The sequence below is a fragment of the Manis javanica genome, chromosome 18 (assembly GCF_040802235.1).
Source record: "Manis javanica isolate MJ-LG chromosome 18, MJ_LKY, whole genome shotgun sequence".
NCBI classification, from domain to species: domain Eukaryota; kingdom Metazoa; phylum Chordata; class Mammalia; order Pholidota; family Manidae; genus Manis; species Manis javanica.
The window spans coordinates 5657991-5683359 of record NC_133173.1 but is presented as its reverse complement, the minus strand read 5'-3'; the positions used below and the strand labels follow the sequence as shown (position 1 = coordinate 5683359).

Genomic DNA, 25369 nt, shown 5'->3' with positions numbered 1-25369 from the left:
CATTTATATATATTTGTTTAGATCTAAAACATCAGGGCAAACAATAACTGTGGGTACCTGTGCGACAATGGTGGGTGTGTAGGGAAAACCTACAGGTGAGAGGCAGCTATAGGAAGAATTCTCACTATACAGATGGACAGATAGAGATGGACATTGATAGACAGATAGATGTAAAATAAAGTTCATGCTGTATTGAGGCATTATTTACCTCAATACCATTAAAATACATGCTTTATGTACCTCAGAATTGTTGATACATATTAATATATATTGATCAGTCACATATGTATCAATAATACCGTGGTAAATAACACTTCAGTAAAGTTTATACATATAAACTTATACACATAATTATCTGTTTTACAGATACACTCATGTCTGTGTGTACATGTGTGTGTGCACATGCACGTGTGTGTTTTTTGAAGCCATGTGAGTATGTTACCTATACAGAAATTTTTAACAGTTCAAAAGATGAGTTAAATGGCACATGCAAAGAATCTTACAAAAAAAGAAAGGAGCAAAATAATGTGTGTGTGGGTACGTGCACAGAGAATGGTTTGATTCTGCTAAATAATTAAATAAGTACATAAAAAAGATTAGAAGGCAGAAAGCTAAAATGTTAACAGTGTTGTCTCTGGGCGATGGGATGGTAGATAATTTATGTGTTTGTGAGCTTTTCGGTATTTCAACAAATTTTCTACTGTGAATATAAATTACTTTTGCAACCAGGAAAAGAAAAACACAGTGTTATTAGAAGGAAAAGAAAATCCTTCCCATGCACTTTCTCCCAGGTCTTTACCTCTCTGTTATAGAAAGAGAGCCTCCCAGTCATCCACAAACGGGGAGGAGGAGGGTGCAGCCCGTCTCTCTCCCCTGAATAATGCTGATCACAGCCTCCAGAGAACCGCAGATCCCCAGTAAATACCAATCAGTTTTGGAGACCTCGAGATCAGTCTCTATGGCAACCTGACAAGGGCATGACTCTGTATGCTCTCTGCCCGGGCAGGGAAAGGGCCCAGCAGGAAAAACGCCTGCCTCCAGCGGCCCGAGGTTGCCGAAGGACCATGCACTGTATTTAGCTATGTGGCAATGAGATCAGCCTCCCCGAGGCTCCAAGAGACAGACATCTAAACAATGGGACACTGCAAGTCTTAACCGTCCATCCAGAATATGGGGTTCCCAGGCTGCCATTTCTATGCACACAGCTGCAAACAGATGTCACGATTCAGTAGGTCTAAGAACTACATTTAAGAATGAGGTGTCCTTCCTCTACGCTTACCTCACGCATAATTTCATCATATTGCTTCAAAGTTAACTCACTAAGCGGCACCAGGCCTGTTCCTTGTATTCGCAGGACCTGGGACAAGGAAATAGTTAGAAGCCCACATCTCAGTGTCCAAAGACTTGGAAATGAACAATCAAGCTAACACACTGTTCTGTAAGGTACAGCCTATCCTCCGGCCCTGTTAAATATACTTTCAGAAGGACCTGAAGGGCCAGGCATGAATTTAGGGGTCTCACCCTCCTTGGATTTGTGAGTTGGAACGTGTAGTGCCAGAGACCTGACCCCAGCCTGCTCCCCTTCTCACTTGCACAGCTAAAGGGGCTTCCTGTATATACACCTGCACACCTAGCCTGAAGCACCCTTCTGCCCACAAACAGCAGCCCCTTGACAAACCTTCGGCAAAACCTAGCAGTGCACACCCTTGTAGGGCAGCCCACCCTCAGGAGACAGGCGGACAGGGAGGCCTGCGTGTGTCCTGGAGGTGGGCTAAGAGCCATTCAGGAAAGGAGCTCTGCTTCAGGCACTGGAACATCATCCAGGAGTGGGTGGGGCCCGGGCTCCAGGGGGTCACTTCCCATGGCCCTTGGGCTCCTGTCAGCTGAAGGAGAGCCTTGAAAAGTATGGAGTCCCTCTTGCCCAAGACTACGGGTGTCTGACAGTAATCCCTCTAGGCTGGGTTTCTCACCCTGGGCACTACTGGTATTTTGGGCCAGATAACTCTGTTTTGGAGGCTGTCAATAGCATCCATCCTGAGTTGTGTCAACCAAAAATGTCTCCTCAACAAGTCACCCCCCATTGAGAACCACTGCACTGGACTATGAAGTTCTTGAGGGCAGAAAAATCTACCACTTCATGTAATGGTAGAGTAAGTGGGCACAGAGCAGGTGCCCAATAAATACTCGAAGGCTGAATCAACAACTCAATATCTATCTGCTCATGATCTCAGAGGCATTCTTCAAACACTCTGTCCTCCTGATGAGGATTGTGAAGTACGGATGACAAAGAGCTTCTCAGAACAAGCTGAGAGCAGTTCTTGATCCCTGGGGCATAAACAATAAATCCGGAGCACAGAGGTGAGAACGATAGGAGGCAGGAACCCTGGCATGCCCCCAGCACTCCCCGATCAGACAGTTCCCTCTGCGTGGCACATGCAGTTAACCCAAGGCAGCGCCGGAAGATGCTCTGTGTCCCGTAGTCCAATCTCCCCCAGGTTAGAATGAGGGAGGGACCAGGGTCTCTAAACTTCAGCAGACATTCCTGCAGGACCTGGTGGAACACTGCTGAGCCCTGCATGTTCCTTAGACAAAGCCAAATGTGACGCACAACGAGGGCTATGCGGCATGTGATGCGACTTCCAACCTGCAAGGTGCTAATCATAAATTCTCTTCATACTCAGCCATTCATTCCTTTCGTTTTCACTAAAGGACTCTGCGAATCCTGTTAGCGAAGAGTCTCTTCAATCCACCAGTAATGTTTACTGCTACATCAAGCCCCCGTTTCCCTCCCCAGAGCAAGCAAACGTCTACCACTCAATTTTCTTTGTAATAGATGAAATCCTTCTTGTAATTTCCCACATTCCTACCGACTGAGCACACCTGGTTCCTCCCAGCTGGGTTTGAGTTGGCCCTCGTGGGGCAGTCAGTGATGTTTGCATGAAGACACAGGTTCTGATGGAGTCCCACACGCGGAGCACAGGCATGACTGGTACCATTCCCTGGCACCAAGGGGACCCAGACTCGATTTCAGAATCTGCTTGTGCCTCCATTTCCCCCAGAGCATCAGGTCTCCAAGTGTGGTCCAGAGACCCCTGGTGGCCCCAAAACCCTATCAGGAGAGCCATGTGTCAAAACTACTTTCCTAGGAATACGAAGATGTTTTATGTATTTTTTAAATTCTCGTTCTCTCACAGGTGTACGTGGCGCTTATCCAGTGGCGTCTTCCTCACGTGTGATGATGTCATTGTTCTGACGGCTCAATGGGATGTGTGGGTGCTTGCCTGCTTAAGTACTTCTCAGTTCTAATTTCAATTACAGTAAATATACACAGCTAGAATCCACATAAGCAAAGCTCTTTGGAGTCTTTACAAGTTTGAAGAATTGAAAGAGGTCCCAAGACCAAAATGTTTGAGAACTACTGCCGTAGAGTGACCATGCTGGTCACACTTCTACATCATTGAAAGTAGAGAATGGAAGAAAATTCCTACGACCTTTCTGAGAGGTAAAAGTAAGTTACTGACTGTAAAAAATAAGTACATTTTCAGAGTTTTATAACAGGAGTGTCACTGTGACATTTTAGCTGCAAAATGCTCTCTAGGTTCTTTGAGGTAGAAAAAAACAAGGCTAGAAAAACAACAAAAGCATTAATATTTTCAGTCAAACCGATACATCCTAAATACAATATTGCTTGTTTGGAGATTTGCTGGTGGTCTGATTTGCAAATTGACCAGCCTCACCTCAACACCTCCAACCTGTCCGAGAACTGGTTCCGTATTATTTTTCTCGCCAAGAGTGTCCAAGATGTGCAGAAACAATTGGAGAGAGTGACCAGAGCACATTTGTATTATTTGTGGAGAGGAAGACATCTGAAGCTTGTAATTTTAAATTTAGCTACAATTTTAAGATTATCCGTGGATTTCAATTACTCATGCTATAGAAACAGGATGTGATGATAAAGCAGAAACATTTAACATCCTAACAATATCACTGACCAAAATAAATAGATGAGAGACCCCGTTCCCTCTGACTTTAACACCAATCCTTCCAGTACTTCCAAGTTCCCCTTTTTTAGTTTCTTTACTTCCTTTTTCCCCCTTCGCATAACATCAATGCTATTTTCTCCCCTCCTATCCCCACGCAGGTATCAAGGCATTTTGAGCACGCATCCTGGAGGTGGGCTAAGAGCCATTTGAGCCCATGCCCAGCATACCCAGAAGAGGAATACGACAACTGCCTTCATTTTTCAGATGGAGATAATATCCACCTTCCCAGATCAACATAGTCAATCACTAGTGAGGTCAAAACTGAGATGCTTCCTGCCCATACTGGGGTGCAGGTCCCCTGAATCCTTGTTTGAAGAGGCGCAGGCTGGAAGTGGGTAGGGGTGGGAAAAGGTGGTGAAAGACGAGCTGGAGGCCCTTTAGGAGAAAGAGAATGCCTGCTTTTTGCAGCAATCATTTCCAGAAGTTGCCTCCCCTCAACACCCATGTCAAAGGATGTGTTTTTTTAATCAGAATAATAGTAGTAATAATAATAATAATAGTAACTTAAGGAGTGGTCACTAGCATATCACCAACAAGAAAAGTGTTACCAGTTCGAGGCTGGGGTAGCTAAATAATGGAACACAAACTGTCATCTTCAGCTGGTCACATCTCTACAGCCTGTTTCCATCTTCTGTGCTATAAATAATTCAGTTTTCTTTTTTCTTAAATATCACAAAAGCAAGCAGAATCTTTATGTGAAGGATTCTGCTGTGTCCCTCTCTCCTTCCTCCTCTCCCTCCCCAGCCAGCCCAGGCCCCTCCCAGGAGAACAACCCCTCAAGCTTGCACATTTATTCTTTGACATTTCAGACTATTTGTTAGGTAGAGCTGCCTTCTCGAGATCAAAGTCAGAAAATCTTGCCGAGAACTCCTGCTTGGCCCTGTCCAGCTGTGACAGAGAGGGTCTATTAACCCCCACGCATCTGCTGCTTTCTACACGCAGAGAAATCCACCGACCCTCACTCAGAAGGGCAGCCAGCCCTGCCTCCCTCCGACCACCCTCACCTGACTTCCAAGCCTCCCGGCACTTCAGGAGGGAGCAAGGGTCACTCTTCCCACGTGATACACCAAGACACAGCAGAGAGAGACTAAATGAACCAAAGAACCAGAAGATGTCCCCCACTAAGAGACAGTAGTGATCAGGGGGACATGGCATTTGGGCACTTGTCGAGGCAGGGCCTTTTATCTGAGGATCAGCAATCTCAGGGACAACTACGGAACAAGGAAAGGTGACTTACCCCAAGCCATTTTGCTAGTGGAAGTGCTGAGACAAGGCTCCAGGTCTTCATTTCTGTGGACTACCACTAGTGGACGTCACCTCCACCAGCCTGGGAGGGTGGCCAGGTTGACTTAAGCTCTTAGGTGCAATGACTTACCTTTTCCTTCTGAGATACCACAGCGAACATTTCCTGCTCTTCTTAAGGGCACCTCCCACTGGCTCCCAGAATCATTTGCACCTCTATGCTAAGCAGGAGGGGGGTGTGCAGAAGAGGGGGACTGAGTCTACAGCCGGGGAGAGGAGGCAGGGTGTGGCTGCTCATCTTGAGATAAGAAGGCTGGTGGTTGATGAACACATTCTGCTTTGTTCTTCTTTAAAAAGCTTCTGACCATACCACCATCCAGTGTCACCCAACGTGTGTGTAAGTCATTGAACAGGCATCAATTGAAGAGCATTCTACATTCAATGTGATAGGGGGAATGGTAGAACACAGGTTTATTTAAAGCAGGACTTAGTGCCTTTAACATCCTAAGATGCATTGAGAATCTATAAGAGGTTGGCTATACCACACAACATTCTCCAAAGCTACATGATGGGCTCTTAGCATCTCATGAGTCTAAACAGATGCATTGCCGCAGCCAATGTAAAGGTGAGTGCGGGATCCTCAGAACATTATAGATCTAATAACTGGAGCAAGAAGTAAAAGGTTCCCTGAAATTCGGGATTTGAATTCAGAGAGAACCATATTGCAGACACGGAAGCTTTGCCCAGAAAACTGATCAATTTATGTGACATGATAGTCGGTCAAGTGGTTGACCTATTTTATGGCTAAGATGGGCAAAAATTCCATCCTGAAAATGTACAGTGGGGCTATTCTGGTCTTCTTAACGATGAGATTGGCCGTTTGCATCCGAGGTGCTATACAGCAATTGCCTGTTATGGTAAGAAAAGATGCCAAATTGACAGCTATAGAGATTGAACGCTTCCATGAGTCATTCAAACAGGGGCTCAGAATTTAAATTCTCCCCGAAAGGACATTCTCAGAATATGTTCTATATTTGTAATGCCTTCTTTGTTCCCTACTGACTGTGGGAAAGAACAGACTCAAGTCCTCACTGGCCAGCCATGCAACTGGCTCCAGTGCAGAGCTATGCCCCTCAGATGGGAGCAGCCAGGGGGAGTCACAGATCCACAGATTCCACGCAGCCAGGTCAGGCTTTCAGAGACAAGCTTTGAGGTTCCCTCTCAGGCTCTCTGTCATGTGCGTTTCCTCCCAGAATTAACAGTAAGGGGATGCTGACACCTTGGTGTATATGTGATACATGGAGGCCGGACACAGTTCACATCTAGCCTGTATTCTGGGCTTTTCCTTCTCCAAGATTCTATGTAGGAGGGCCTTGAGAGAGGCACCTCCATTGGTTGGCCCACAGGACACAGATTTTAGGACATGCCCTTCTTGAGTATGGCAGCAGGGGGCAGATCTTGTCTGGCCAGAGCTGAGAAAAATGGAGTGAGAGAGTCTGTAGGTCCTGGGTCGCCTGTGTTATGGAATCTAAATCCTCTCCGCTTCAAACTCAAGGCTTCTCCATGGCACGGGCTCCTGATACACTCAAGAACCCAGCTGCGCTGAGGAGAATATGCCCCTAGGCCTGCACGGCTGATAAGACCCCCATCACAGACTGCAGAGAGACCATTCCTCTGAGAGCAGCCGGGACCTCTTCCCCCAGCCCCATGCCCTCTCTTTCCCTGAGATGTCCCTTTGGGATTCAAGATCATGTGACCTATGGCCAAGGGCTGTTGCAAGCCTTGCAGGGTAAAGAGCATTGCGTTGCAATTGTAAAACTGGATCATAAGGATCAAAACAGACCAAAGCTCTTGTGAGCAGCAGAGAAAACAGCAGGTGTCATCTCAGAGCTCTGCAGGAGGGCCACCACCAGGCCATGTTTGGCAGCAATGAAGTCACCTGACTGGGGTTAGGCCTTTGCCTTTCTCACCTCAGGATGACCTTGGGGACAAAGGAGAAAGACTGCATCTTTTTAAGGGAAATAGGCCTGTTGCCCCAGTGGTGTTCCCAAAGGCAGAGCCAGGCTTCATGTTGCTGCACGGTAACAGCACAGGGGTGGCAGAAATGGGAAAAGAGAGTTGCCAGGGCAGTTGGTCTTCCCTGTCAGCCACCAAGGCCTTGGCATCACTTACCCATGTCACTTGGTGCAGGAGTCGGAGCTGACATGATGCTCTGTCCCCACAAGCCTGGATGAAGCCACAGGTCAGAGGCCACGGCAATGGAACTCATACCTTTGGGAAGCCTAACTCTTTGGTCTTCGAATCCTCTCCACAGCTGAGCTGGGAGTTGACCAGCACCCCCAAACTCTCAGACACTCCTTGCCATTGTTCTTAGACATGGGTGAAGTGGGAATTGCTCAGGATCTGTGCCTCTCAGAAAAGCCAGGCTCCATTCTTCTCATCTCATGCCACACGCCCCTCTCTCTACCCTTGCCACATCAGGCAGGTTCATCTACCTCAGGCCTTGAGCAGCTCCTGTCTGCAGAGGGTCATGGCAACACTGTGACCATGAGAAGGCCAGGCAGCGTCCGGTGCCATGCGGGCAACTCACGCTTCCCCCGTTCTCTAGGCTTGCAAGTCTCATCAAAGCCCTCCACCAGGACCTCTCTGCAGCTCTGCCTGCCCTCCTGGAATTTGCTAATCCCTTCTTCCCTTCTATGCCAAATAGTTTCAAATTCCTTCCAAAACTGGACCTTCCCGGACCTGGTCCTGCCATGGGCTGGAGGTCTTTAGTGCTGAATCTGAGCCAGCAGCATCCTCTGTCCTGTGGGTGCTGTGCTCGGGGAGCCCCCTGCTTTACCTCTTTCTCTGTTGCAGGAGCCTGCTCACCCATCAAGGCAAGCTCCCGGTATCTTCCTCTTCACCCCACTTCTCTCCACCTCCCAGCCCAGGGCACACAGAACCCCGGAGCAGCACGCTCACATCCACCCGGAGGCAGGGCTAGCCTTCTCAGGGACACTAGATGTTTTGGGACAGGAGCACAAGTGCCCTCATGGAAAAGGACAAAATACAGGGGCCTGGACCTCATCCCCCTGCTGCAACCTCCCTGAGAAAGCAGAGCTTAATCCCAGCAGGCGGAAACTGGGGTGCCTTCATGGGAGTCTTACCCACGAAGCCGAAGGAACTGGGATTAAATTCCTACACAAACAAACCTCAGGATCCCGACAGAATTTCTGAACTATCCCAAAAGCAGATGTGCGACCTTATTTCCTTCTGTGTCTTCCAACTCACTTTTGAGTTCAAGCAAGGTTGACGGCAGAGACTTAACTAACTCTGGGAATATATTGTCAGATGGGGGCCGAGGTTTTCTTGGGAGGTGGGAAGTGTAGGGGGCGCCTACAGGATTTCTAAAGGTGAAATGCAGGGTCAGAGCTATAGCCAAGGAAACTGGGGCTGCGGGCAGCTTTGCCCACATCGACCAGCCTTGAAGACCAGGAATGCAACGGGCGGGTAGAGCTGGACAGGGGAGCAGCATGATCTCGGGCCGCCAGGAACCCTCCTGGCTGCCCTGTCCTCTCTCCACTGTCACGCTGAAGAGCTTTCCCTCCCTTCCCACCCCTCCCCAAGCAGCCAGCATCCATCACCCTCCCGCTACCCCTTTCACAGTCGCTCGGGCAGCGTGTGTGCATCTTGCTGGAGCTCAGAGACTGAAGGGCCTCTGCCTGCTCCACGTCAGTTCGTAAAACTACACAATGAAGTTGCCCTGCACCGACTGGCACAGCTCCTGTGCTGTCTCCACAGCATCAAACCCTCCCTGGCACCTCGCTGCTGTCTCTGACACGCGTGAGCCTCTGGTCGTGCCTGGGCTTGACCCGCAGGAATGGGGCCGAACCAGGACAGGTGTCACAGCCGGTCACACCTGTGCTGAGGTCACACCTGTCACTGGGGAGGTGGAGGTGAGGATGAGGCTGCTGGGAGGTGGCCCACAGAAAGGAACTCCCACACAGGAGGGGCAAGACAGGGTAGCCCAGAGGCGGCTTTTTGGTTCCCAAAGCGAATTTGCTTAGCATTTGTTCTTTCCTGGGGTGAGAAGCACATGGCTGAGCTTCCACACACCCGGAGGTCTCTGAGTTGGGTGAAGAAAGTTCAAATTGGGGTAGGAAAGTCAGGCAAGGGCATTCCTACCTCCCATTACCTTCCTATCTGAATCTGCTCACACCTGTCCAGACCTGGGCAGCCTCACGGACCATCCTGAAGGTCAGGTGTGTCTCACCCAGCAGGTCCTCCCCAACATCAAAGATGCCACCACTGTCTGCTTGGGAATCTCACCAACTGCAAGCCGGGTAGTAATTAACCTTAGATCTAAGACCAACCGCACTTTCAGGTACCCAGGATCCCTAAATGCTAGAGTGGATGAGAAGAGAACATTGCAGACACTTGTTCCCAGGGAGTCTTTAACACCACCCTGCTCCGGTGGTTCCGGAAGGAAGTGAGGGATGGCAACTAGCCCCAAGACCCCTGAGAGACTTCTTCATCTGGGAGTGGGGGGCAGCGGGGAAGGTGACTGTGTAGCCCCCAGGACTGCAGCCCTCCAGGAACAGAAGCCGGGCTGCTGTACGGGGCAGCAGAGTAGCCAAGACCACTCTGACGTCAAGGAGAGCTCGGGTCCACGTTGGTTCTTCTAGTCACAGGCTGTGAACACCCGGGCTAGTTTCTGACTCTTTTGGGCCTTGGCTTCTTTGCGGGCAAAATGTGTCTGCCTCTGAGTAAGTGCTTCTTAAGTTCCACAAAACAAGGATTATTAATGAGTCATGGGTGAACCCATTCTTTGGAACTTGGCAACCAGTCCCCAAAATTCTGGCCGCATGACCCTAATGAAAGACTCAGGTCCTCTCCAAGCATGTCCCTGGAAGGCCCTGTGCCTGTTGTCACCACTGTCCTACACAGTGGGTTCCCCAGTCTCCAAGATTCGGTGAATAGGGTTCAGAACCACCACCCTTCACCCTCCCCACCAAATGAAGACCTAAGAGTGCCTGGTAAGCACACTGGGCTCACGGCCTGTATTAGCGGTGAACCGGTGACACAGCGCCAAAAGGTAAGCTTAGGCCCAAGAAAGCCGCTGTGACACCCTGTGGGTGAGACTCCGGACCCAGAAGGCGGCCAGGGAGCTGCGGGTCTGGCTGGTTCCCTGACCTCCGGGCATGGAACACTTCCACGCCAGCATCCCTCTGGGCTGAGCCCAGGTCTGTCCTGTGCTCTGGGTACCATTTAGCCCCACAGGCTCCGCCTTCTCCACAGGCTCTCACACTGGAGTAAAGGCCATGGCACTTCAGGGCCCAGTAGGAAAACACAGAAAACCGAGTCCTGGACAGTCAACGTTGCCCTGCATTCTCCGCGAGTCCCCATTCCACCTGGCAGCTTCTCCATGCTTCCACCATCTGCCAGAGTCTCCTCCCCTGCTATTTCAGACCTCCTCAACTCTCCCCAAAGCTTCACACTCTCAGCACGAGGCCTTGCCTTACACTTTATAGGCTAAATAGAAGCCACCAGACAAGAACTCCTTTCCTTCCTTATCTCCAGATACAATGGACGAATCTTTCCTCTTGTCTCCAGTTACAGTGGACGAACTCCACATGGCTGACGCCGTCCTCCTGAGCTGTGAGCTTTTGCCCCCCATCTTCTCAGGGGCGTTTCTGTTCATGCATCAACAGGCTCTTTGCATCAGGACGAAGCAAAGCTCAAATCTCTGTCATTAAAAGCGAAAGTTTCCCCTTGAACCCATGCATCCCCATGGTCCTAAGGACAATTCCAGCTCTGGAGGCATCCCTGTTCCAACCCCAGAACCACTGAGAACCCCCTAGCCAGGCCACTCTAGGGAAGAGGTGTATCATCGAGGAGTGCCCCCCGCCAGCATTGCTTTCTGCTGGTCACAGGCTGTGAAACCCGGGCTAGTTACTGAATCTTTCTGAGCCTCAGCTTCCTCGTGGGCAAAAAGTGCCTGACTCTCACTAGGTGGTGGGACAACCCCCTAGCCGGCCACTCTAGGGAAGAGGAAAGTCCATTTGGGTTGGGGGTGGGGGGTTCAAAGCAAATCATATTTAAATAGGAGACTGAGTAAGGGTCAGTAGAAAAAAATACCACCCCAAGCCTGGTCAGTCCTCCGCAGGACTTCTACCTTAAGCTCACCCAACTTACTCTACCTGGGTCTCCTTCACTTGCTAGGTAAGCAAGCTCCATCAAAGCCTTCTGGGCCCCATGAAGGGTTCAAATCCAGCCAGGAACTCTTCCCCAGCCCCTGCCCCTGTTTTTAGGGCAAATGTCCCTCATACGGGGTCCCTACCTGCTAACAGGGAGATACTGTGAGTTACAGAAGGCATTTCTAGCTGGGTCAGGGCCCAGGAACCCTGGTGGCAGCATTCTACTCTTGATAGGATCCCAGGACTCTTTCGTCTGCCGCCTTCTGGCAGCCCACGTGAGATTGGCCGTGAGAGTTTGGCCTCCCCAAGTACGTGCGTGGGCGTGTGTGTAGGGGCTGTTCCTGAATGCTCAACAGATAGACCTGCAGGTCCAGAGCTCCTCTTCCCCTGGACAAGGTCACTTCCTCAAGATCCACTCCATCTGAGGAAAATTCCCACTGGTTTGCTGGTGCACCAGAGATGAAGGGTCCCTCAACCCTACTCCCAAATCCCCTTATGCATCAGCTCTGAAGAAAGAGTCTCCGTAAGTCACAGCTGCTCCAACAGAGCAGTCTCACAGCCACCAAGGTTCTCAATGGCCTGAGTCATGTCTGGAGGTGTCAGGTTTGAATCTGGCCTCTGCCTCTTGTGCTGTGTGACCCTGGGTGACCCATTCAACCTCTCTGTATCTCTAATTCCTTCTTCAGTAGGATGAGGACACACTTTTCTAGCTGGACTTGACCTATCTGGAAGGATCTCAATGAAAGCAACCAGTGGAACTGACTGTAAACACCTTTTTTTGAAGACTGAGGAGGTCTGAGTGAAGAAACACCTTTAAAAGTAACCGTAAAATAGGAAAACAAAAATGTGGGCAGTCTGGAATTCCTGTATCATTAATATTCTTTGCAAAATTGGCAAATAAGAGGTCCGATCCAGTCATTTCATTAGAAAATAAAGTGTTTATTAAGAAACTATACACTGAACACTCCTATAAGTCTCTGTGGAAACACAACGCCCCATTGTCATAGCACAAGGTGAGGAAAATGGCAGGATGAAAGATGCTGGGATGGGTGGAGCCTCGGAGGCTGGAAATGAGGTAATGATTTACAATAATTAAAAAACATCATCCTCAAGCTTACTCCTTAAAGCCACACTCAGGAGGCGGCCCCGGCCCAAAGGGTCAGCAGGACATGATGGGGGACAGCCTGGCGTGAAGCACTGGGGAGCAGGATGGTGGGGAGCTGGGAGCGGCTGAATAGACACACACCTCAAGGCCCTGGAGAGAACCTGAATCCCCATGTGTCACTCTGGGCATTCAGCTAACCTGGGAGGCCACCCAGATATGGGGCAAGAACTTGGAAAAAGTTTTGTTTTTAAACCCCGTGGAGGTATCCGCAGACTCAGGCTGAGGACCTGGCATGAAGAAACACCGTCCACAGGACCCAGGAAGGAAAATCTTCAGCGGGAATCTTAATTCCCATGTAAATTTGCCAGAGGCAGAGAATCTGCTACTCTACAGTTGTGCGACTCCCCTCCAAAACTTAGCAGGTTAAGAACCACCACCATTCGGTCCTAAGAGCCACCCATGGGAGGCCCCCTGCTCCAGCCCGGGCTGACCTCCCACGACGGAGGCACCCAGGGTTGCAGGCTGGGCCCGAAGGGCGCTCGGCCAACATGGCCGCAGACCTGGGAGCAGTTCAGGCCCCGCCACTGCGCCTGTCCTATCGGAGCAGGGGAAGGCATCCTCTGCTCTCTCCCCAGTGGATTAGCTGAAAACAGGGGAAACAAACCCCATCTTTGGGAGAGGGTGGCCCCGGAGTAAGGCATGAGTCGAAGCAAGCAAAGTGAACACGTACATTGACCAGAGAGTAGGATGACACTCCCATTGGTGCCATGAGAGGGGCTGGAGGAGGCCAAGTCTTACTTCTCTCTCCCCCTTCAGTTCGTCTTGGCCTTGAAATGGTGATTCCATTGGTTCCGAAAGTTCTCAGAGTCAAGAATAAGTGAAAGTGAGGGAAGAGAGCCAATCCCGGGATCATGGACTAGCAGGAAGGGCCTCGGTACCTGATCCCCTCGGTCCCTTGTGGTCCTAGAGGCACGGTCAATTCACAGGCAGGACCTCCTGCAGCCAAAGCTTGTCGGAACTGCAGATCTAGGGGCCAAGGAGCAGCCCTGGAGAAATCCTCCTCTCCAAGGAGTTTTCTAACATCACACTCACTGTGAGCCGTTCCAGAGAGAAGAGGGAGTAGGGGGGATGTGTGTCCAAAAAAAAGGGATGCTTTTCTCCACCAAAACAAATACAGAAAATGATTGGTTTCCATTCTTTTCCTCTGAGACCTAATCTGGTGCCAACACTTGAGCCCGGCTCCCCCCTCCTGTCACGGCGCCGCGTCCACCTCCGCTTAGAGGCTCTTCCCCACTGGAGGCCGCAGGGCGATGAGGTCGCTAAGAGAGCCTGGTGTCCGAGGGAGAGAGCCAGGGAGACCCCACGCTTCCAAGCAGGGCAAGTGAGGCCGGAGCCCCGCTGGACCTCATCAGCTTTCTCGTGCTGGTTGGGTTGTTTTTGGAAAGCCAGAGAATGGCTAGTGGGTGTAAAAGATGCCTCCTGGTGCACAGGTGTTTAATTCTCTTTATTGGCTCTAAAGATGGGTGGCAGGGGCTGCCTCAGAGGCCAGAAGAAGAGGAACACAGTGATGACTGGAGGGAAGGGGCAGCCTGCCCGTGCTGGACGGGGGAAACACCGGTCTGGGTGGTGGAAAGGGTGCGGGGGGCACCGGTGGTTCATGCAGTTTTCTACTTAGCATCCCCGGATCCAAAGACAACAGGGCCTAGAGCTTCCCCCACCTTCTCAGAGGGCCCCGCCTACCAAGGTGGCATCAGAACAGGGAGGCTTAAAAGGAGTTTTTAAAAGCCATGACGTCCTTTGCTGAAATAAACATTGACATCCTCAACATAGATGCCATGGTTAAGAGGCTTGGAATGTCCAGGAAGGCTTATTGGATTCAACATAATTTCTCTGAAACCTATAAAAAAACAAAAACAAAAAAACAGAAAAACAGAAAAAAGCAAAATAAAGTAAAAACCAAAATCCCCAAAGAAGATCAAAACTAGGAGGGGAAACAGAGAGGGGGCTCAAAAGGGGGGGAAGAGCTGGAGATACAGACACAGGTGTATTGGGAACAGCCAAGTAAATTGTGAGTGAGAGGCAAGGACAGGAGGGGGGACTGACTTAAACCCAAGCAGGGCCAGAGACACCGGGACCCCTCCGTTTTGCTGCTGCCTCCACTGAACCGAGGAAGGGAAGTGAGCAAATATTTGAGGGCTGGGACTTGGACTGTCACAGATGAGCGGGAATAGCCTAAGTGGGAGGGCCCCTGCTGATAAGCTGACAGGTGGGAAAGGGGTTTAACCATGAGGGTCACTGAGGGGCAAAGGGGGGAGAGAAGAATGCTTTCTCAGAACGGACATTCTTCAGGGATTCCATGGGGCCATTTCTAATCTTAGAGGCTGGAAGTGTATGGTCCACCTGTGACCCCACAGGGTGGAGGGCTCTACTTCTAAGCCTACAAACTCTCTGTCATTGACTTTTCACCAGGTCAGTGGAAGGTTCAGGAAACGATAGCTCATCTCTCAGCCTTCTCCTAATTCCACGTGCTATGGGGAATGGAATTACCCTGAAGGAGTGACATCGGTGGCCGCCAGGCCAAGGGCTGCCCCAAGTAAGGAGCCCCTTCCATGACTGCTCAGCGACTTTCTGGCCACACTGTCACGGACTGAATTAGGATGTCCACAGATGTGGGGTTTTCCCGATCAAACCTCCAGAACGAGGTTTCTCAATCGACCCCCGATTACAATAATGTCACAAAATAATGTCTGTCAAGAGGGTATGTTTGTTTACACGCATGTGTGCAGACAAGACAGGACTAAGCCTACCTTTTGATACAAGCTATGTGCAGGCATGTGAAGGGCATAATGAACAGCTGGATGTTGGGGGGATATGATGGAAAGAGACTGAGTTGGTTGCACTGAGACGGGCCTCTCCTCATTCCCAGGACACATTATGGTCCAAACAGAGTTAAGTTGTCCTGGATGTTGGGAGTCCTCCATCTGCAGGGAGTGAGGTCAGACTGGTGAAGATAGAGGGCACTCCCCTGTCTATAACATCATGTTTACAGGGAGACTCAATTTCAAAATGAGATGTTTCCATGATAGGTTCCCTCTGCTAACATGAGGCAAGGGCTCCCTGGGGTGGAGGCAGAAGGGACGGAAGGCCATTGGTCTGGGCAGCCTGCCAGGAGGTCTGTGACACCACTGTTTCCTCCAAGCCATGATCCCTCTTTGACTCTCTCACACCTCTCACCTGGGCCCTATGACGCATCCTCCCTGGGAGACCTGTCTGAACTAAGGGATTTTAGTACCAATTCTACACCAGGAGCCTAGTCATCCCTTAGTCCTCTGGGATATATGGAGACTTCATGAGGTCTTACGAGCTTAAGAATCAAAACTGGTGGGGGCAGCGGGGGGGGGGGGTCTGTACTGCACACAAGACGTCGAAGGAGGTAACTCACCATGTGACCTCGGGTAAGACACTTCCCCACTCTGGACCTCAGGTTCCTCATATATATAGTGAGTTGATGGGACTAGATGATCTCTATTGTCCTTCAAGTTTAATATCCCATGATTGTCTATGTTTGAAAAGACCCCTGGCAGAAGAGGCAGACACAGGGGAAGTTAATGGTCAGTATTAAGCCCCAGGTACAAAAACATGAGGGAGTATTTTTCTTAAGTGCACCATGCCAGGAACAGGAATCCAGGTGTTCCCTGCTCCTGCCCTCACTTTCCCTGTAGGGGCTTTCCTTGGTTTATTGTATGCACCAAATCTACATACGTGGTCCTCTTGAGTATCACACAGTGGCATTAAAGAACCAGGCCTGGGAATCAGAGAAGACCGCCCACCCCCAGGAACTCTGTGCCGCCCTTTCCCTAACATGCTCGCCTCCCTGGCCTTCTTGGGCCAGAGCACCCTGACCTCATCCCGTTACTGCTACTCTGGATGCCATTTCCGGGGCTAGAGGTGATTCTGAGGACTGGGGCGATGATCCTGCAGGTCTCCAGACCCTCTTTCAGGCCCGTTTTCTGCCATAGAAGAAACACAGCTCATTTCTGAGAGGGAAACAACTTAATAGGGGAAGATAAGGAGGAGATGAGAGCGGGTGTCGGGCCCCTTAACATCTCCCTGGCCTCAGGGCATAAGCAGTAGAAAGAACAGAAGCCGCGGTTGGTTCACTGCAGACCCCGTGACTACACCTCCTACGACAGTGATGTCATTACGGCTTGAGAGCGAAATGGCCCTTGGCGGCCTTGCAGCACCGTGGGCCCTGAAAGGTTCCGTGTCGGATCCATTAAAAGCAGGGGCCAAGCCTGCCTAAGCATCTGCCAAGGCCCCTGAATCTGTGTCCATGAACAAGAGCTCTTTCCCATATCAGCCGGGATCTGAAGCTTGTTTTCTCTGGAACCCTTTCCCAAGTGGAGCTTTTCCAAGATTCTAAACGCTGAATCCTGATAGCGTAAGAGGCACCACTCCAAGACCTCCGGGAAGGGAAATGCATCCGCTGCAGGCAGGGCAGGGAGGCCAGGGCCGCCGTCGACAGTGACTGGGAAAGGGCCGGAGGGGTGGCAGGAAGGACAGGGCAAACACACCTCCACAGAAGCCCTCGCCCACCTGTGGCCCATGGAGCCCCATGTCTAACCTTCTTCACCATCTGTCAACAACTTTCTCCAAAGTCATCCAGCACAAAGTTAGTTGCAGACCCTCGGGTTCAGAGAGAACCCGGTCTTTGGGGGACAGTCTAGGTACATGTTTCCTAGGAAGTGAACCAGAGGCTCTGGGCTCATCTGGGGGAGGGAGGAGAGCTGGGAAGGCAGTGATGGGGGACAGGAGGGCTGAGCACCCATAGGACTGGATCACAGGCTCTGCAGCCAAGCCCGTTGGGCCAAAAGCAGGTTCTATCTTCAAAGGCAAGTCCTTCCATATTCACCGCAAGAGAAGTGCCAGCTCCTGTGGCTGGGCGACAGGCCAGGTGGCCCAGACCTGCAAACCTCTGTGTTTTCTGACCATCTCCCAGACCCTCTTCATCTCCCCTTCTCTGGGGTTTCAGCCCAGCCCCACCCGCGCACTCTGGTTTTGGGGAATCAGGGCCACCAGCCTCCAGCACCCGCCAGTGAGAACACCCCTGTGCCTTGCAGCTTCACACCCTTCACCCCACTCTGGATTCTCAAGGCCTCCCCTTCCATCCCTGCTGCTTCCTTTTGTTACCTGACATGGTAATTTGACTATCTAACTGCATAAAGTGGTTCAGGTTATGCCCTGGATAAAAGGCCCAGGACCATACGGACCTCTACTGGATTATTTTCCTCCAATATATTCATTCATCAGCTTAAAGTCACTGTATCACAATGACTCTTATCACTCACATAGCACAGGCTGTGAGCAAAGCAATTCATACTCAAGAGTGCGTTGAAATACATGGGGGTCCGGGTACTGAGGCTGTGGGTGGCTTAGCAACAGAGAACGGGGTGCACAGAGCCCTTCAGATCCTTGTCCAGAGAGACAGCGAGAGGAGGGGGCAATGGGACAGAGGCAGGGTGGGGCATCTGCTCCGCATCACCCTGGCCAGGGGGCATCCTCGCCACAGCCTCCTCACCTTGTGCCACGGGGTAGGAGGAGGTGAAATGCTTTGGGCCACACTGTGGGGAGATATGGCCCAAAGAAGGGTGCCTAAGCAATGCTCAGCCATGACAATCCGACCATCAGACGTATCACTGATCACCCCGGAATGCCGAGATCTACCTAAGTCAGTGACAGGGCCGGGCACTGCCTCCAATTAACTCAGTATCCCCCAATATCTTTAAAAGGTTATGCTTAGCTCCCTTTTAGATGTGGGAAAACTAAGGCTCAATAATATATATGTTATACCAATTATACTAATATGTGTTATTATACCGATAACATATATACACCAAGTTCACTTTGTGTCAAAGTCTGATATTGAACCAAGCTCTTTGTAACTCCAAAGTCCTTATACTGAGCACGGCAAGATGACTTCCTTGTGTTACAAATCAATATCCAGGAAAAGGAGGCTGAAATGGAGGTCAAAGCCACAGCAGTGGGGACGTTCTCCAGGCAAAGCAGGGCTTTCTGCCTGGCTCCTCCTGCGAGGCTAGACTTTTCTTTCCTCCCTAACAGTCACCCTAGCCGGGGAGATGAGCTCCCCGTGCCCGGCCACCGCCTCCCCCCAGCACACACGGGGCCAGGCCTGTCCCAGGCTGCCTCACTAGCCTGCCACAACCTCCACTCTCACAACAACGCTTTGCAGGTACTGACGGCCTCCGAGAAAGGCATCCCAAACTCTATCGACACATTGACTCTTTGGGTTTGATATTACTTCTGAGAGTTTAGCTTAAGAAAGATGAAAAGCAAACCGGATGAGAGAGAGAATACTGGGTTTGGAGAGAAGAGTGACTATTCAGAACATAGTCACACCCATAGCAAGAGTGTGAAGTACCTGGAATACCCCTGGAAGCCAAGCGTTCACCCAGAACTCTCTCCGGGGGCCACTACAGGAGCAGGAAGGGGCAGGAAAATGCATTAGGGCAAAGAAAAGCTCCCACAGAGCCATCCCTTGCGTGTTTCCTCCCTCCGTGGTGACCTCCCCAAGGTCATGGGGAAAAGGATTCCTAGAATATGGATGTTACTTTACTTTGTTCTATACCTTGGCCTCCTGGTGCGGCTACTGCATTTTTCAATTTAAGTGCTTTCTTCTCCTGCCCTCAGATTCAATAGCAATGACCTAGGCGGGTAAGACCCAGACACCCAGGCTTGCAGACCATAAACCAGCTTGCTCAAAACCCTTAGATCTTCTCCTGTGTTGCTCTGAGGTTGCCATCCTAACCTACAGGCCGTATGTGGCTCTTTTTCAGCATAAATTAAAAAATAAAACTGCTGATGTTGTTGCCAACATGAAAATATCCCCATTTCCAGCTTCCCTTGGAGAGGCAAGTGTTCTGGCTCTGCTGGGCCAGCCCTTCTGCACAGAGACAAGCAGCTACAGCATGGCAGTGACCCCCCCAGTGTAGACAGATTGCCATGTGCCCACACTCCCTCCGACCCTCCACGTATTGACAACACTGCACGGTTAGTTGTAGCATTTGAGTTAAAACTTTACAACAAACATAAAGCTGTGTGCTATGCTTACGTGTTACAATAAACATAGGCTGCATGTTAGAGATCAGGGAAGTGCCATCTCACCGAGCCTTGGTGACTGTCCCTATAACGACAGATTTTGCTCCCTCGAGTCAGCGTTTAGAGTTACAAAGAAGTGACTGGAAACCTGCATGAGAGGAACAGACATCTCAGAAGGGGGGAGAGAGTTTGGGTAAGAGGCCATTGTGTTCAAAATCAGGTTTCCAATAAGAAAACATGCTGGGGGCCACTTATGAAGCTACTGTTGGTGGAAAGGTGGCATTTGTGCCATCAGCTGGCTGACCACAGGTTGTCAAGTGCCAGCTAGCAGGACTTTTTAATATAGCTGTTCTAGTTCACGGGGCATGATTTGACCCAAAGTGTTCCCCTATCCCTATAATAGCAAACAAGCTACACAGGGTTCTGTACTTCACTGAAACGTCCTTGGACCTGAAATGGCCAGGATGTACTTCATGAAGAAGAGTGTGGAGCTGAGACGCCCAACATCAAATGCAGCGCCTCCTGCCTGCAAAGCCGCCTCAGTACTGCTGGGAACATGAGATGCCCCGGCCGGGGGGGCAAGTCCGGTTCCAGCTGCATTCGGGTGCTCTGAGGGAGGGGGCTGAGGCGGGGCGCACCTCAGGTGTGATTTAGCTTATGGAATCATGCCCAGAGGAAGTGGGAGGGCATCTACACCCTGGGGAGATGAAAGGATGGGAAACACTGAGATTCTCAGATGGAAGTGAAAGGTTGTCCCTAAAAGAATCTCGAAGGCGCTGACGACGCTTCCCTGGCGGGCATTGCAAGGTGGGTATTCCACTGGACTCAAATGGAGGAGGATGTGCCCAGGGGCTTCACCCTTGGCATCACTGACACTGTCCCAACAGCATGCTGACCTTGACTTTGAGGAGTGAAATGATCGCCCTGGAGAAAGGGAAATTCCTTTCATTCCACATAGAAATGGATGAAGTGACACCTTAATATCAAAATACTCCCATAAGCCACAGAGTCAAATTAGTCACATGGCAAAACCTGTTTACCATTTTCAAAATTAACTACATAAGGGACAGTGTGCAATCCCCGAACTTCTCTTGTTTAATTGAGAGAGAGAGCCTCAGGTATTAATAACTTTTCTGTATTTCCATTCCTCTCCCTGCCTTTCAAATTCCCCATCTTTATATTCAGCATAAATTTTCCTTTGATTTCTTTTTACTCTTTACAAATGTTTCAAATAGATGAAATATCAGAAGGTAAAGAGTGTCAAAACCACATGCCCACTGCCCAGCATTAACAATGTTAATATTTTGATATCTTCTTCCCACATTTTTTGAAATAACACATCACACTATGGTGGAGAACCCCTGGGAGTCCATCCGTGAGCCTGTTCCCCCTCTTTCCCTCCACCAAAGAGTAACCCTTGCCCTGAAATAGGCGATTATCATTTCTGGGCATCTTTTAATCATTTTGCTACATAGGTATATATCCATAAGCAAATTATAGTATTGTTTGGCCTTGTTTTAAACTTTAAAACAAGGGGTGTCTTCCACATTTATCTGTGTTGATATACATTGCTCTTATTCATTAATTTTAACTGATGTAGCCCACTAGGTGAATATACCACAAATTATTTGCCTGTTCTATCAACTGATGCTTATTTCCATTTTGTCATTATTCCAAAAAAAGTTACAAAGAATGTTATTTCACAAGCCTCTTTCTGTGCAGATGGGAGAGCTTCTCCAGAGCAGCAGCTGGCAAAATCTTTCCCGTAAAGGGTCAGATAATGAATATTTTAACCATTATACAAATCATAGTGTCTCTGTTCCTACTAACTAAATTCTGCCACTGTTGTCTGAAAGCAGCCATAGACAACCTGCAAACAAATGAACGTGTTCCAATAAAACTTTATTTACAAAACAGTCAGGAGCCAGATTTGGTCCTGGGTCCACAGGCCACCCTTTGCTGACTGCTACTCTAGAGGCTTGTTACACAAAGTGTGGAAGGTGGACCAGCAGCAGGAGTTTAGGAGAAAGGGAAAACCTCAGCCCCCACTGAACCAACACCTGCACTGCAACACGCTCTTCAAAGAGGCAATTTCTGTGCACAGAAATATTTAAGAAGAATAGCTTTAGAGGATGACCCATACCTTAGTGTATATAAATCCTTCACTGTATTGTTTAATGGTCCCCCAAAGTGATGGTACTAACTCCTATTTCTATAATCACCAAATGGATGAACTTCTTACCCTTTCATCTCTATATCCAACAGTATCTGATATGTAGTGGACACTAGTTCCTCGTGGCTTTGAGGTGCATTTCCCTGATTACTGCTGAGGTGGTACAACATCTCAATGGAAGTTTCCTGTTCTGTGAACTCTCTCTTCATATCCTTTCCTATGTATCATACAATATATATATGCACACAATATACATATATGTTTTCCATTATATATGTATGTACACACACACATATATATACACATATTTTTTGTAGGAGTTTATTAATTCTGTATGCAAATTCTTTGTTGGAATCATGCATTGGAATTATGTTCTCTCAGTCTACGACTTGTCTTTTAACTTTACATATGGTATCTTATATAGACTTGTTTTTCAATTAATGTAGTCAAAGGCATTAATCTTTTCCTTTCTGTTATAGTTAATCTGTACCTTAAGAAGATTTTCCCTCCTCAAAGTCAAATGATATTCTCCTTTCCTTTAAAAATGCTCCACTTAACAATCTCCCTTAGAGGAGAATCACAAGTTATTTATGTAGAGATTCCTTGCTCAAGAAGGTGGAGTTCCACGCCCTACCTTGAATGCACATTGTGTTTATTAGGTTACTTCCAAAGAGTATGCCAGGAGGAAAGGTAACTTTCGAGTGGAGAATCCTGGCAAACACTGTCTTAGCCAGGTGATCGGGGTTTGCATCGTCAGTGATGTCATGTGATAAGCACATACTCTTGATATGATGTGACAAGAGTGGCAATCACCCCTGTGGTCCTCCGTCCCAAAACCCATGACCCCACCGACAAGCCTGAATTGGGAATCATTCTGCAGAAAATGACCAGTGTTCCTCAAAATTGTGAAGGTGATCAAGGACAAGGTAAGTCTGAGAAACTGTCTTAGATCAGAGGACATGAAGGAGGCATGATAATTAAATGTAATGCTGATCCTGCAACGGAAAAAGGATATTTGGGGAAAAACTAGTGATATCAGAATAAGTACTGACTTTATAATGTAAACAATAATCTATAATCTACAGTGTAATAAATGTATCATGTTAATATAGGATGATTCCAATAGGAGGAACTGAGTGAGGGATATGAGGGAATTCTCTGTGCTATCATTGTAACTGCCTGGATACCTAAAATTATTTTCAAATAAAAGCCTTATTTAAAATAAACAGTTCTACCTTTGAATTTCACCCCGAATTTATCATTTATTTTGTTACTAGTAGGAAATAGAACTTTATTTTTCCTCATGTGATTTTACTGAATACCTATTCTAATACCAATTTACAATGACATCAAAAATGCCCACATACCCACAACCCCTCTACTGTCTGTCTGTTGATCTATTTATGTATCTACATAGTTACACATGTATGTTTTCTGAGTGCTAAAAATATATACTTTGGCCAGTTATCTCCCTGTTTTAATTATTGTAACTTTATAATGCCTTTTTATGTATTAAGGAAAGACTCCCCTATTTTTTAAATTTTCTTTTCAAACACTATCTTGGCTGTTCATTATCTTTCATTCTTCCATATAAATTATGGAATAACCTTATCATGAAGTATCTTCAAAAACCTACTGGGATTTTACTGAGATTTTATTTAATTTATAGACTTGGGGGAGAATCAACATCTTCATTATATTGGTTCATCCTATTCATGAAGAAGATATGTTCCATTTATTCTTTCATCTTTTATAATATTAACAATGTTTTCTATGTTTCCATAAGAACTTGCATACCCTTTGTTAGATTCATACTTTTTTGCTTCATTTCTTGGTGTTATTTCATTTTTAGTATTTTAAATGTCATTTGTTTTCAGTTACATTTTCTAGAAATGCCTAGGGAATATATAGATTTTGTTGCTGATTTTGTATCAACAACTTTTCTGAACTCTATCATTAACTTTAGAGTTCTTTGATACTCTATATAGGGTGATCATATCATTCATGACAAGGACAGTCATCTGACTTCCCAATTCTTATGTTTCTTTTCTTGTCTTATTGCATTGGCTAGGCTTTCCAGAACATTGTTGAGTAAGTCATCATAACAAGCATCCTTATCATTAGATTTTTTTTCATGTGTTCCATGCTTTTGGATTTTAACTCATTTTGCATAGGATGGTTTTTTTCCCTGGCTTCTTTTGGTATGTGTATATGTACCAAACCCACAGATGCCCACACTCTCTACTCTGAATCTAGTAAGAGATGGAGCAATTTAATCCACTTTACTCTATCATTTGATACCATCCCATATCCTTACATCCCTTGGGTACCAACAATTTGCATGACTCAATTCCACCTGGAACGTCCACCGTCTCCCAGATCACTCATAGTTAACTTACTGTAATCCAAGTTCTATTCACTTCCAGAAACTGCTCTCTTGAAGATCATCGTGGTTACTCCATGACCAGATTTCATCACTCCTTGTTACCCTGATCATTCCCCAGTGTGGCATCTTGACCACCCCACATCCCCCACGACATTTGTAATACTGCACCACCCTGCTCATCTTCCTATCTTTCTACTCCCCTTTGTCTATTGGATTCTCTTCCGCCACCTGTACCAGTGGTGTTTCTCCAGCCTGTAACCCTTACTACTCAAAGAGTGGTTCCCAGACCAGCAATAACGGCCTCACCTGAGAGCCTGTTAGAAATGGAGAATCTTAGGCTCTTCTCCAAACCTACTGAATCAGGATCTGCTACATTGAAACCTGGGCGGAAAGCATGTCCAACAGTTCTATTTCCCACCTGACAGACCACGATTTAAAGAATAGAAAAAAAATTTTTTAGAAACGCGGTAAGACTCACGTGTGTGTGAACCTGTATAACAATAGACCACATTATTTTCAGGATCTACTATAGTATCTTGGCATTTTCAAAGCATTTCTTCTTCCATAAACTTCAAACAGTGATTATGTTAGCCTCAAAATAACAAAGTAAGGAAAAGTAAAACAACAAAAACAATTATCTTAGCATTAATGCCTCTTATCCCCAACTTCATGTGGCCCTCCCAGAACCAAAATCCTCAAATCATCTGGTACCACAAGGTGCCCCACTCTCTTTGGGGTAATGGCCATATTGTTCAGGGCCCAATGAGCACAATGCAAAGGCCAGAGTCTGGCAGCAAATGTAATCAATCCCTCGGTAGTATCAATTTTAAGCAGATTAACTTACAGTAGGGTATGGCTAACAGGATCAGATAGCTGGGGCATTCTTAAGTCAACAGCCCCAACAATTAACTAATATAAGCTTATGAGTTGCTTTCTTGGCTCTGAATTCCTACGATTAGTGATGAAGATACTGAAGATGATGATGAAGGAAAGATAAGAAGACAGAGGAGGGTCCCACCAAACATCTATAGAGAGAAATAGTTCTTTTCTTAGGGCCCTCTAATTTGATGGAAGTGTGCATATACACAGACACACATACAAACAAAACTCATTCCTGTGGGGAAGTAG

General features: G+C 48.1%; 1 protein-coding gene across 6 annotated transcripts in view; it reads right to left on the bottom strand.

Annotated features, from left to right (window-relative positions):
- Window positions 1-25369, bottom strand: part of NTRK3 (neurotrophic receptor tyrosine kinase 3) — a 351764-nt gene that overhangs the window by 91866 nt on the left and 234529 nt on the right. Inside the window, exons 14-15 of one of the 6 annotated variants that reach the window (XM_073227001.1) lie at window positions 16009-16143; window positions 14052-14463 (exon numbers count right to left, since the gene is read on the bottom strand). The exons of 4 other annotated variants lie outside the window; for them this stretch is intronic. In XM_073227001.1, the coding sequence (XP_073083102.1) occupies window positions 14345-14463; window positions 16009-16143 (254 nt within the window). In that variant the 3' untranslated portion in view covers window positions 14052-14344. Of the gene's footprint in view, window positions 1-14051; window positions 14464-16008; window positions 16144-25369 lie in introns of those variants that run through there. One more of the 6 variants, XM_073227002.1, reaches the window with a different exon arrangement.